Source organism: Solanum stenotomum, chromosome 4, assembly GCF_019186545.1.
Source record: "Solanum stenotomum isolate F172 chromosome 4, ASM1918654v1, whole genome shotgun sequence".
Taxonomy (NCBI): Eukaryota; Viridiplantae; Streptophyta; class Magnoliopsida; order Solanales; family Solanaceae; genus Solanum; species Solanum stenotomum.
The window spans coordinates 36,900,864-36,914,391 of NC_064285.1; the positions used below are offsets into that span (position 1 = coordinate 36,900,864).

The window sequence follows — 13,528 nt, forward strand, 5'->3', positions numbered from 1 at the left end:
AGCAGCAGTTGGGGAAACTTTCAGCATCACTGAACCAGAGGAAGAATGGGTCACTACCAAGTTATACTATTCGAAATCCTAAGAAGGACGAGCATTGCATGGCTATTGCCACCAGGAGTGGTAAGATTCTTAAGGATCCAATCTCTACAGGTACTAAGCATGAACAGGTGTTGGAGCGAACCGGAAGAGAGGAGGCTGAAGCTAGACAGGTAGATGACTCGATGGACGCTCAACCAATAACGATACAAGCAATAGCAACAGAGAAAGGGGTTGAGGGAACTATGTCTTTACTACAGATCCCAAGACCACCTCCTCCTTTCCCTCAAAGGCTTAAAAAGAAAGCCGAAGATGGGAAATTTGATAAGTTCATCACCATACTGTGACACCTATCAGTGAACATACCATTGGTGGAAGCCCTACAGCAGATGCAGGATTCATCAAGTTCATGAAGGACTTGGTCACAAATAAAAGAGTTGTAAGGATTGATTTGACTAACAATATTTATCACTGCAGTGCTATTGCTACCATATCTCTAGTACATAAGAAAGAGGATCTGGGTGCATTCAGCATATCGTGCACCATCGGATCAATCAAATTTGCAAAGGCCTTGTGTGACTTAGGGGGCAGTACAAACTTGATGTCGCTAGCCATCTACAAGCAATTGAGGTTAGGAGTTCCAAAACCCACAACAATGAGGTTAATGATGGCAGATAGGTCAGTGAAGCGGCATGTGGGCATCTTATATGATGTGCTCATAAAGGTGGACTCTTTCATCTTTCTGGCAGACTTCGTGATCTTGGATTGAGAAGTGGATTTTGAGGTTCTCATAATTTTGGGAAGACCATTTCTGGCCAGAGGACGAGCATTGGTAGATGTTGAGAGAGGAGAACTGAAATTCAGACTCAATAAGGAAGAGGTAAAGCTTAACATTTACAGGTCAATGAAACAGCCACATGACATAAATGTGGTGTTTGAGATAGAGGCTTTTGATGAAGAAGAAATGGGAGCAACCATTGAGGAGAGCTGATGAATTTTGAAGTTGATTTCCGAACTGACTATATGGAGACCGTGAATGCTCTACAGGGCATGGGAGAACACTCTCATGCTCCAAAGAAATTGGACCTGGATTTGAAAAATAGGTCAAGTCCTCCAGCAAAACCATCCATAGAGGAGCCACCAGTACTGGAACTGAAACAATTACCCAGCCACCTGAGGTATGTATTTTTGGGTGCTAACAACACTTTGCCTGTATTTTTGGCTGAAAATTTGAATGATGAACAAGCTCAAGCTGTGATCAAAGTGTTGATAAAGTACAAAAGGGCAATTGAGTGGACCATTGCTGACATAATTGGGATACCTCCGGGTATATGCACTTATAACATCCAACTTAAGGAGGACTGAAGCCCAAGCATTAAACAGTAGAGGAGGTTAAATCCACCAATGCAAGAGGTGGTCAAAAAGGAGATCATCAAGTGGTTAGATATTGGGGTGATGTACTTGATGAGTCCACGATTTGGACTCATTTAGGGCTTTACCTGAAATGCTTATTTTGTGCCAATAAGTGATGTAAAATCCTTGTTTTCTAGGTATTTGGATTTAGGAATAGAGCATGGACACTAATGTGCAAAAAGGAACGAAGCGAGCTAAAGGAATGAAGAAATGAAGGCTTGGTGATCGCCAATGTCACTCGGTGTATCTCCAAGTTGCCACTCTACCGCCTAAAGTTACAAAATATTGGAGTTGAACTAGGGTTAACTTCGGCGAGCAACAGTTCCATTCGGTGTGTCACCGATCACTTTGGTGAAGGATGACTAGACCACCAAAAGTGCTGATGGAGATCCAAACAAGTGTTGATGGGCGATACGAGAAGAGAAAGGGAGACTCGTAGAATCATTCGGTGATCTCGATCTGGATCGCCTAAAATTAGAGTAGCTGGACCAAGAAAAAGTGAAAATGAAGGCGAGAGAAAGGACAATCGGTGAGCCACCAAACTGTCGGTGAAGCCCGACTTACCTCACCGATTGGTCTTAAACAGTCACACTTCAGACTTGTTTAATTGATTTTTGTTAGAGAGAGAAAGTATTTAGAAATGTGAGGAACAAAAGAGTGAGAGAAAGACCACTGCTAGATGTGGTTTCCTAGCCATTATAGCATGATTTCCTTGGAGATTTTGTAATACAGGAGATTTTAAGTTGATTTTAACTTTTGATTTTCATTTGTACCCAGTTATGGAAGATATGATGGATGTTGATTTTCCTCATTTTACTATGATTGGCTAAAACCCTCTTCTTGGGGTTTTGAGTATGTGACCAATTATTGAGTTTTACTAAGTGGGTGTCATTGATTTGCAAATAATGGTGTTAATTTGAAGTGGGTCTCATTTACTGCTACGTTTCGAGGTCATCTTGCATGATTAGTGTATCAAGTTCAGTGTTTTGTGCTTGCTCGAGAGAGAAGTGCAGAACCAAAGTCGCAAATTCAGCATCCTCAGTAGTCGGTCTCCATGATTTTAGCTTGAGAGAGTGAAACATGGAATCTATCCTTTGTATCTAGCTCAAGAGAGTGGATTTGATGAGGACGGGGGATGGGCATCTTCCATCTAGTGTTGAAGTTCGAGAGAATTTGACAAAGATAAGGTAATCGTTCAAGAGAAAATTGCTTTACATATAGTCCTACCTACTCACGACAGTTTATCCCATTATGAGCATCAATGTTTATCCACTAAGTTGAATTCAATAATTGGTAGGTCAATTCCCCAAGTTTTACCTCACTATTTGATTATTTCGTGTTAAGTGTTGAATTGGATTGATAATTACAACTTGAAATTTGAAGTTTAAACAAAAAAGGTGTAGTAAGTTTTCAGTTAAAGAGTTTGTTGTCATACTTCTATAATTGAATTCGAAGGAAAAGCTACTCTCTGTGGGATCGACCCCAACTCATTTAGTTGGGTTATTATACTAGCTAGCGATCGTTGACACTTGGGATTGGATGAAGTGTCTCTGAAATGTTAATCATAATGGCGCCGCTGCCGGGGAGTAGCATTACTTAGAATTCTTTGATTTGAGATTTGATTTGTGAATTTGTTGGCTTAGGCTGCATTGTGTAGTGTTGGTTAGGCTACATAGAAGTAACAATGAGTGAAGAAGTGGTGAATGGTAGTCAAGCAAGTCATCGAGACGGCTTCGATGATATCAATAGTGTTTACAACCCATCTCATTCAGGTGAAATGGGTGCAATTTGCATACCACAAGCTGACAGGAATGCAATATTTGAAGTCACTAGCACGACTCTTCACCTCCTCCAAATGAGGGTACTATATGGAGGGCTAGAGCACGAAGATCCGCATGAGCATATAAGAAAATTTACAGAGGTGTGCCGCCTATTTTCATTTAAGAATGTGTCACCAGAGTCAATTCAGCTTCGGTTATTTCCACTATCCTTAACGGGGGAGGCGAGCAAGTGGTTAGACGAGTTACCAAATAATTCCATCACATCGTGGGAGGAGTTGATTATAGCATTCAATACAAGGCTCTTTCCTCCATCAAGGATGATGAAACTTAGAGACGATATTCAAGGTTTCAAGCGATGGAAGGGGGAACCCATCCATGAAACGTGGATGAGGTTTAAGAAACTCTTACTTAAATGCCCAACTCATGGGCTACCAAACGATTTGCTTCTCCAATATTTTTACCGGAGTCATGATTCGGTTAATAAAGGAGTGGCGATCAATTGGTACGAGGGGGAATAATTTTACAATCATTTGAGGTGGCTTCATTTCTTTTTGACGACATGACGAAAATAAATCAACCTTTGTACACTCATGTGGAACAAGTCTCTCCTTTTTGTTTTAGAATGACGCAAGAACAACTTGATAAGGAAAGATAAAGAGTTGCAAACATCAAGAAAATGTTTACCCAAATGGAGCTTTTGCAAGAGTATATGATGAGGAATTCGGAAAAAACCAAAGGGGGTAAGTGGAGTGTTTAGAGTTGAGAAGGGTTCTTCCTCAGGTTATTCAAAGCCGAGGGAGAATCAAGGTTGGAACTCCAAGAGATATGAGGAGGATTTCCACCCACGCTATTTGCAGCGAGGTGGCAATCAAGGTTGGAACTATCACAAGGGGGAAGAGAAAAGGAGATACTATCAAGATTGGGCTGAGCAAAGTGATTATTGGAGAAAGGAAGATGACCATGAATAGAACCACACTCACTTGAGTGAGAGCCCAAAATCGAAAGGGAGTGCAAGTAGTCCCCGGGTGAATGATTTGTTGTCACTCATACTTGATAAAGTTGAAGGTTCGGATGATTTGTTGAAGGGGATGAAAGATGATTTTTCATCATTAAACAGTAAAGTGAACTCTCATGCAGATGCCATCAAGATACATGAAGCTCAATTGAGTTTACTTTCAACACAATTACCAAATATGACAATAGAAAATGACGATAAAGGGCTGGTTGTGGTTACTCATAGTGGAAAGGTAGTAATAGGTAATGTGACGAGAAATGAAGAAGCTCAAACTAATGAAGAAGATAAAGGCATGGAGGAAGAAGAGACACTTATCCATCAAAGCATTGCCAAACAACCACAAAGAGAAATGGAGCAACATATTCCAATCCCAAAAGTTATGCAACCTTTACCCAAAATATCTCCCCCATTTCCCCAACGACTAAAGAAGAAGAATGAGGATGATAAATTCAAGAAGTTCTTATCGGTGTTCAAGACATTATCAATTAATCTCTCCTTTGTGGAAGCATTGTTGGAAATACCAAGTTTATGAAGGAGTTAGTCACAAAGAAAAGGAGTTGGATTTTGAGACAATTGAAGTTTCTCATAGTTGTAGTGCAATCATGACTAAGGAGCTGATCAAAAAGATAGAAGATATCGGAGCATTTACCATCCCTTGCACTATTGGAATGCTCCAATTTGCTAAAGCCCTATGCGATTTGGGAGCAAGCATGAACCTAATTCCATATGTGATCTATAAACAACTTGGGTTGGGGGAACCAAAAGCCACAACAATGAGACTCTTGATGGCTGACCGATCAATTAAACATCCCATGGGGATACTAAATGACATCTTGGTAAAGGCTCACCGATTCATTTTCCCGGCTGATTTTTTCATTCTCGATTGCGAAATAGATGCTGAAAGTTTCATCATTTCGGGAAGGCCATTCTTAACAACCGGGAGAGCATTGGTGGATGTTGAAAGCGGAGAATTGAAGATTTGAGTGAATGAAGATGAAGTGACCTTCAATGTATGTAAGTTAATGAAACACCCAAGTGATATTCACGTGGTCTCCACTGTTGATGTTATTGATGAAGCGGTGGTTAGTGTAAGCCATTTGATGTGTATGAGTGAACCACTTGACGTTGTGCTTGCTAACTATGATGAATTCGAAATTCAAGGCAATGAAGAGGTTGTAGCTGCTCTTTCAGGTTTGGGGGGGGGGGGGTATTCAAAGACTCCATTGAAGTTGGACATCGATCTAAAGAATCGAGAGAGTCGTCCCGCAAAGCCATCAACAGAAGAACCACCAAATTTGGAGTTGAAAGTACCTTTCTGCCATCTCTGATATGCCTTCTTGAGTGCAAATAACACCTTACTGGTAATCATTGCAGCTGACTTGCTTGAATTGCAGATAAAATTGCTCCTTGAGGTGTTGAGAAGGCATATTAAAGTTATAGGTTGGACGATCGCTGACATAGTAAGCAATCCTCCCGGTATTTGCACTCACAAAATTAAGATTGATAGTGAGTGTAAACAGAGCGTTGAACATCAGCGGAGATTGAACCCACCGATGCAAGAGGTAGTGAAAAAGGAGATAATAGAGTGGTTGGATGCAGGTGTGATCTACCCTATTGCGGATAGCAAATGGGTAAGCCCGGTACAATGTGTACCGAAAAAGGGAGGTATCACAGTGGTTCCAAATAAAAAGGGGGAGCTTGTAGCTATGAGACTGGTGACCGGATGGAGCGTATGCATGGATTACTGAAACTTAAATTTATGGACTGAAAAAGATCATTTTCCCATGTCTTTCATGGATCAAATGCTTGATCGACTCTCAGAGAGAGGTTGGTATTGCTTTTTGGATGGGTATTCAAGTTACAACCAAATCTCCATTGCTCCAGAAGACCAATAGAAAACCACTTTCACATGCCCTTATGGGACTTTTTCCTTTAAAAGGATGCCATTCGGCTTATGCAATGCTCCAGCAACATTCTAACGTTGCATGTTATCTATTTTTGCTGACATGGTGGAGGATTCAATGGAGGTATTTATGGATGACTTCTCAGTGGTGGGTGACACTTTTGAGGCGTGTTTAGAGCACTTCGAACAAGTTATCCAAAGATATGTGGAGAAAAACTTAGTCCTCAACTGGGAAAATGTCACTTCATGGTTAAAGAAGGTATAATACTTGGTCACAAAGTGTCGCTAAAGGGGTGGAGGTTGATAAAATGAAGACTGAAGTGATTGAGAAATTACCACCACCAATTTCGGTAAAGGGGGTTCGTAGTTTCTTGGGATATGCTGGATTTTACCTGAGATTCATCAAAGACTTCTCAAAGATTGCACATCCTCTATGCAAACACTTAGAGAAAGAGGTGAAATTCCAATTTGATGATGTTTGTATGGTGGCTTTCAGGTGTTTGAAGGAGAAATTGGTATCCACCCCGGTCATCATTAGTCCTGATTGGTCAGAATCTTTTGAAGTAATGTGTGACGCAAGTGGAACGGCATTGGGTGTGGTGCTGGGGCAAAAATGCAACAAACTATTTCACCCAATTTACTACAGGAGCAAGACTCTAAACAGTGCTTAACATAACTATACAGTTACTGGACAAGAGTTGCTTGCGGTAGTCTATGCATTTGAGAAATTTCGAGCATACTTGCTAGGTGCTAAAGTGGTTGTTCACACTAATCATGATGCACTACGTTACCTAATGGCAAAGAAGGATGACAAACCAAGATTGATAAGGTGGGTGCTACTATTGCAAGAATTCGACTTTGAGGTCAAAGATAGGAGAGGTTGTGAAAATAAGGTGGCTGACCACTTATGAAGATTAGAAGGCAAGGAGAATGACGAGCTTGAGATTGACATAAATGATTATTTTCTCGATGAACAAGTGTTCGCAGTAACTCTCAAACAACCTCATTGGTATGCTGATTTTGCCAATTGCGTAGTGTGTGGATTAATGATGGATGAACTGAACTTCTACCAACAAAAGAGGTTCATGTTCGGTGTTAAAAATTACTTTTGGGATGAACCATATTTATTTAGAGAGTGTGCAAACCATATCATTAGAAGGTGTGTTCCGGAAGAAGAAGCCATAGAAATTCTCCATGGTTGTCATGCTTCACCGGTTGGGGGTCATCATAGTGGTGTGCGTACAGCTGCTAAATTTCTCCAAAGTGGCTACTACTGGCCATCCCTCTACAAAGATGTGCATGAATTTGTTAAGAAGTGCACTCAGTGTCAAAAGCAAGGTGGAGTGTCCAAAAGACACGAGTTACCCCTTACCCACATTTTAGAAGTTGAACTATTTGATGTTTAGGGAACAGATTTCATGGGTCCATTTGTGAGTTTGTTTGGTAATAAGTATATCTTGGTGGCTGTAGATTATGTTTCTAAATGGGTGGAAGCTATTGCACTTCCAAACAATGAAGGGAAAAGTGTTGTTCAATTCCTGAAACACTATAGCTTTGATAGATTTGGTACTCCTCGAGCTATCATTAGTGCTGGTGGATCCTACTTTTGCAATAAGTGGTTCTCATCCGCATTGAGAAAGTATATAGTGAAACACAAAGTAACAACTCTGTATCAACCCCAAACAAACGGCCAAGTTGAAGTGTCAAACCGGGAGATCAAGAGCATCTTGGCCAAGACAGTGAATGCTAATAGGACTAATTGGTCTCGAAAGCTTGATGACACACTATGGGCGTATCGTACCGCATACACAACACCAATCGGTATGTCTCTGTATCAACTAGTTTTTGGTAAGTCTTGCCATCTACCTGTTGAATTGGAACACAAAGCATTATGGGCATTGAAGGCTCTAAATCTGGACTAGACAAAGGCTTCAAAAGAGAGAATAGAGCAAATAAATGAGTTGGACGAATTTAGGTTCAAAGCTTATGAAAGCTCATCCCTTTACAAGGAAAAGATGAAGAAATGGCATGATGCTAAAATCCTTATGAGGGAGTTCAGAGTGGGAGATTGGGTGTTACTATACAACTCTCGACTTCGACTCTTTCCAGAAAAGATCAAGTCCAATGGTCAGGACCATTTAGAGTGACATGAGTGTTCACAAATAGTGCCATCAAAGTTGAAGGTCAAAAAGGACCTGCATTTAAGGTGAATAGGCAACATTTGAAGTTACACTTTGGCGAGTGCCAAGAGATCTCTCTAATTGAGATGGTGTACCTGGAAGATGCCTGAGAGCATTTCCACGTCGTGTCACGACGTTAAATAAGGCACTTATTGGGAGGCAACCCAATTATTAGTGTTTTAACTAATGTGTGTTGATTTTGCAGGTGAAAGATATTATGCGAGAAGAAGATGCTATCGACGATTTGCTAAAGTCGTTTGGCGAGTATGACTTAGCCCGCCTTATGGATCGCAAAGAAGGGCCTGAGATTTTGGAATATTCGGCAAGAGACCTGTATCACTCGGTGAATCACCGATGTGCTTAGGCGACCCGATTTTTCTCGCCCTTTCTACTTCAGCGCTGCCAACATAATTCAGTGATTGTTCGGTGATGTTCCAGGTCCATTATGCGATTCGTCGACCTGTTCGGTAACCTTCTGCATCTCCGCCGACTTACCCTTTTTGAGTGTCACACACTGGGAATAAGGGCAAGATACCGCTCCTTGGGCGCACCGCCAAATCATTTCGCGACTGGTTCATTATCTCGCCGACTGGGCACTAAGTGAAGATTCTTTGTCACCTTGCTCTACATGTTTACATACTAGAATTTTATCTTTATTTGCTAGTTTTCTTTTATTATTTTATTTTTGTTTTTTTTATTTGTGGTAGTGTCCATTCTCTAATCACATTGGCGACAATGTTGAATGCTTTCGGTGGGGGTGGCACTTGGTCAGTGAATTCCTTTGCGTTCTTGGATCCTCTGGATTGCGTTTAATTGTAGTTGTTCTCTTTGCAAATTTGAGTATCGGTCTTGATCAATACCGATGACTTGAATAGTGCTCATAATCGAACGAAAATGAATGTGTGGCTATGATGAGGCCAAATGAAGTTGCATAGGCAATATGTGAACTTTTTGCATCTCATTGTGATTAGCCGGTTATCGAATGAGTCTCTTGTGATGAGCATTGCACACTAGCGAAAGTGTGAAGTCTTGTTTGACATTGGTAGAAATTTCTTGTGTGACGAGCTTACCGTGAACCATGTGTGATGACACCTAGAATTTTCCCAATTGGTCTGGTTGACTAAGTGATGAAATCTTTTGAAATGATCTTAGGCAACTTTGAAGAGTGAAACAATTTGACATTATACCTCTTTTGTGGCCTACCTTGTGAGTGTGTGATCTTTGCTTGAACACCCTTTGAGCCTTAACCCTTTTCTTGGAAGAAACTTGATGAAATTATGACTTTTCTTTATTCCTTCACCCATAATCTTCATGATTTGTGGTTAGTTTGAATAGCCAACTTAGGCCAAAATCTGAAGTTGGGGGTGTGGTGGAAAGAGAATGTAAATCAAGAAATGCAAAGAAGTCTCCCTTTGAGCCATGATTGTGAAAAATATGGAACCTCTATGATTGTGAAAAAGATTGAACCCCTCCATACAAGAAAAATAAGAGAAGAATAAAGAAAAAAAAAAGAATGAAGAAGCGAATAAAGTTGCAAAAGAAAATGGGGTGTCCAAAGTTTCATGGAAAATGAATAATGGGGTAAATTTTTTAGCATGAATGATAGTTGTGGAAGAAAAGGAAAGAAACTGTTGTTCAAACCACATTTCATGAGGACAGCAGTCATTGAACCTAAATGACCATACCTTTGCACTCAGCCCCGTTACAAGCCTTGAAAAGACCTTTTTGATCTTGAGTAAGCTGAAACAAGTGTTGATTGGAAAATAAGGGCAAACCTATGGGTGAAGTCATGCATGTGCTCATATTTGGGAGTGTGAGTGTTGTTTTTTATTCCGGAACTATAAATTGTTGAACCATTATGTGTGAATATGGAATCATTCTTTGTGTGAGGGCATTTGAGTACCTTTGTTGAGCTTGAACTTGCATTTGAAGCAAGTAGTGTGAAGTTGAGAATCTTGGATAATGGTAAATCACAACTTAAATCTTTGAGTGCACAATTGATCCATGCATGAGTAAGTTGAGTCTTTTTGTATGCATTCATAGATTGAGTCTTGTGTAGCACTGTTTGAGGCATCCCTTTGAACTGCCGAACTTGAGTTTTACCTGAGGACAAGCAAAAGTTTAAGTTGGGGGTGTTGATAAGTCCATGATTTAGACTCATTTAGGGCTTTATTTGGATAGATTTAGTGTCCTCAAATGCTTATTTTGTGCAAATAACTTATGTAAAATCCTTGATTTCTAGGTATTTAGATTTAGGAACAAAGCATGGCCACTAATGTGCAAACAGGAACGAAGCGAGCTAAAGGAATGAAGAAATAAAGGCTTGGTGAACGCCAATGTCACTCGGTGAATCTCCAAGTTGCCACTCTACTGCTTAAAGTTACAAAATGTTGGAGCTGAACGATGGGTAACTTAGACGAGCAGCAGTTCCACTCGGCGTGTCACCGATCGCTTTGGCGAAGGATGACCAGGTTGCCAAAAATGTTGATGGAGTTCCAAGCAAGTGTTGATGGGTGAGATGAAAAGACAAAGGGCGACTCGCGAAATCATTCGGCGATCCCGATCTGGATGACCTAAAATTACAGTAGATGGACCAAGAAGCAGTGAAAAATGAAGGCGAGAGGAAAGACAATCGGCGAGTCACCGAACTGTCGGCGAAGCCTGACTTACCTCGCCGATTGGTCTTAAACAGTCACAATTCACACTTGTTTAAATTGATTTTTTCTAGAGAGAGAAAGTATTCAGAAACATGAGGAACAAAAGATTGAGAGAAAGACCACTGCTAGAGGCGGTTTCCTAGTGATTTTAGCAAGATTTCCTTGGAGATTTTGTAATACAGGAGATTTTTAGTTGATTTTAACTTTCAATTTCCATTTGTACCCAGCTATGAAAGACATGATGGATGTTGATTTTCCTCTTTTTACTATGACTGGCTAAAACCCTCTTCTTGGGGTTTTGACTATGTGACCAATTGTTTAGTTTTACTAAGTGGGTGTCATTGATTTGCAAATAATGGTGTTAATTTGAAGTGGGTCTGATTTATTGCTGCGTTTTGAGGTCGTCTTGCATGATTAGTGTATCAAGTTCAGTGTTTTTGTGATTTCTCGAGAGAGAAGTGCAGAACCAAAGTCACAAATTCAGTATCCTTTGTAGTGGGTCTCTATGATTTAAGCTTGAGAGAGTGAAACATGGAATCTATCCTTTGTATCTAGCTCGAGAGAGTGGATTTGATGAGGACGAGGGCAGGGTATCTTCCGTCTAGTGTTAAAATTTGAGATAATTTGACAAAGATAAGGTAATCGTTCGAGAGAAAATTGCTTTACATATAGTCCTACCTACTCACGACAGTTTATCCCATTGTGAGCATCAATGTTCATCCACTAAGTTGAATTCAATAATTGGTTAGTCAATTCCCCAAGTGTTACCTCACTATTTGATAGTTTCATGTTAAGAATTGAATTGGATTGATAATTATAATTTGAAATTTGAAGTTTAACCCAAAAAGGTGCAGTAAGTGTTCAGTTGAAGAGTTTGTTGCCATACTTCTATAATTGAATTCGAAGGAAAAGTTACTCGATGTGGGATCGACCCTAACTCATTTAGTTGAGTTATTATACTGACTAGCAATCGTTGACACTTAGAATTGGATGAAGTGGGTCACTGGGTCAGTCCAGTGCAATGTGTGCCGAAAAAAATGTGGTATGACAATGGTTGCAAATGCAAAGAATGAGTTGGTCCCGCAATGACTAGTCACTGGATGGCGAGTGTGCATGGACTACAGGAAACTGAACAAGTGGACCTAGAAGGATCATTTCCCAATAACATTCATAGACCAGATGCTTGACAGGTTGGCTGGAAAAGGGTGGTACTATTTCTTAGATGGATACTCTGGCTACAACCATATATCAATTGCTCCTGAAGATCAGGAAAAGACCACCCTTACATGTCCTTATGACACCTTTGCGTTTAAACACATGTCATTTGGACTATGTAATGCACCAGCAACTTTCCAGAGGTGTATGATATTTATCTTCTCGGACATGGTGGAGGACACTATGGAGGTATTCATGGACGACTTTTCAGTGGTAGGTGATACTTTTGATGACTGTTTGCTTAATCTTAGCAGGGCTTTACAAAGATGTGAGGAGGCCAATGTAGTACTGAATTGGGAGAAGTGTCATTTCTTGGTCAAGGAAGGCATAGTCCTTGGTCACAAGGTGTCACAAAAAGGGTTAGAGGTCGATAAAGAAAAAATTGAGGTGATTGAAAATTTTCTTCCACCTATATGTGTGAAGGGTGTTCGAAGCTTCTTAGGACATGCTAGATTATATAGGCATTTCATCAAGGACTTCTCGAAAATCGCACACCCCTTGTGCAAGCTTTTGGAGAAGTACATGAAATTTACTTTTGATGAGGCATGTCTAAGAGCCTTGGAATGCCTGAAGGAAAAGCTAATTTCTGCCCCAATGATCATTGGCCCAGACTAGGCTAAACCATTTGAGGTGGTGTGCCATGCTATTAGTACTGCCCTAGGAGTTGCATTGGGGCAAAAGTGCAGAAGGATATTCCATATGATCTATTATGCTAGCAAGTCACTAAATGGAGTGCAGCGAAACTACACAGTCACTGAACAGGAACTACTGGTTGTGGTGTATGCTTTCGAGAAATTCAAAGCTTACTTGCTAGGTACTAGAGTGATAGTCCACACAGATCACGCAGCTCTGCGATACCTCATGCCAAAGAAAGATCTTAAGCCAAGATTGATAAGATGGGTGTTGCTGCTTCAAGAGTTTGATTTTGAGGTTAAGGATAAGAGAGGTTGTGAAAACCAGGTGGTTGATCACCTGTCTAGGTTGGAGGCTGAAAAAAAAGAGGAACTTGAGCCGAAATCAATGATTGGTTCTCGAATAATCAGGTATTGGCTGCAACTTTTGATCTTATTCCTTGGTTTGCTGATTTTGCTAACTTTCTTGTTAGTGACTTGATGCCTGAGGGGCTAACATTTCAACAAATAAAGAGGTTCATGCATGATGTGGGTAAGTATTTTTGGGATGAACCTCATTTGTACAGGGTATGTGCTCATAATATCATTAGGCGATGCATCCCTGAAGTTGAGATGTTGCACATTCTAGAGGCATGTCACTCTTCTCCAGTGGGTGGCAATCATGGAGGCACCCGGACAGCCACAGGGTATTTCAGA

The 13,528-nt window shown here is 40.6% G+C and overlaps 2 protein-coding genes across 2 annotated transcripts; both read left to right on the top strand.

Moving 5' to 3' along the window:
* The first annotated feature begins 4,318 nt into the window (after positions 1 to 4,318).
* Positions 4,319 to 4,777, top strand: LOC125861467 (uncharacterized). The gene has a single exon (XM_049541356.1). It carries the CDS (start codon positions 4,319 to 4,321, stop codon positions 4,775 to 4,777), a length of 459 nt encoding a protein of 152 aa, XP_049397313.1.
* A 490-nt stretch (positions 4,778 to 5,267) lies between these two features.
* Positions 5,268 to 9,141, top strand: LOC125861468 (uncharacterized). Its single transcript, XM_049541357.1, has 10 exons — positions 5,268 to 5,436; positions 5,620 to 5,975; positions 6,067 to 6,272; positions 6,645 to 6,742; positions 6,833 to 6,977; positions 7,062 to 7,486; positions 7,619 to 8,052; positions 8,534 to 8,671; positions 8,767 to 8,795; positions 9,036 to 9,141. The coding sequence occupies exons 1-10, from the start codon at positions 5,268 to 5,270 to the stop codon at positions 9,139 to 9,141; spliced, it is 2,106 nt and encodes a 701-aa protein (XP_049397314.1).
* Positions 9,142 to 13,528: the final 4,387 nt, after the last annotated feature.

What these genes read in the sequence shown, in the direction of transcription:
- LOC125861467 (XM_049541356.1), top strand. Translation starts at nt 4,319, where the DNA reads ATGAAAGATGATTTTTCATCATTAAACAGTAAAGTGAACTCTCATGCA.
- LOC125861468 (XM_049541357.1), top strand. Translation starts at nt 5,268, where the DNA reads ATGAAACACCCAAGTGATATTCACGTGGTCTCCACTGTTGATGTTATT. An exon ending in GACTGGTGACCGGATGGAGC is followed by an intron (nt 5,976 to 6,066) that starts GTATGCATGGAT and finishes ATCGACTCTCAG; the next exon opens with AGAGAGGTTGGTATTGCTTT. An exon ending in CACTCAGTGTCAAAAGCAAG is followed by an intron (nt 7,487 to 7,618) that starts GTGGAGTGTCCA and finishes TGGTGGCTGTAG; the next exon opens with ATTATGTTTCTAAATGGGTG.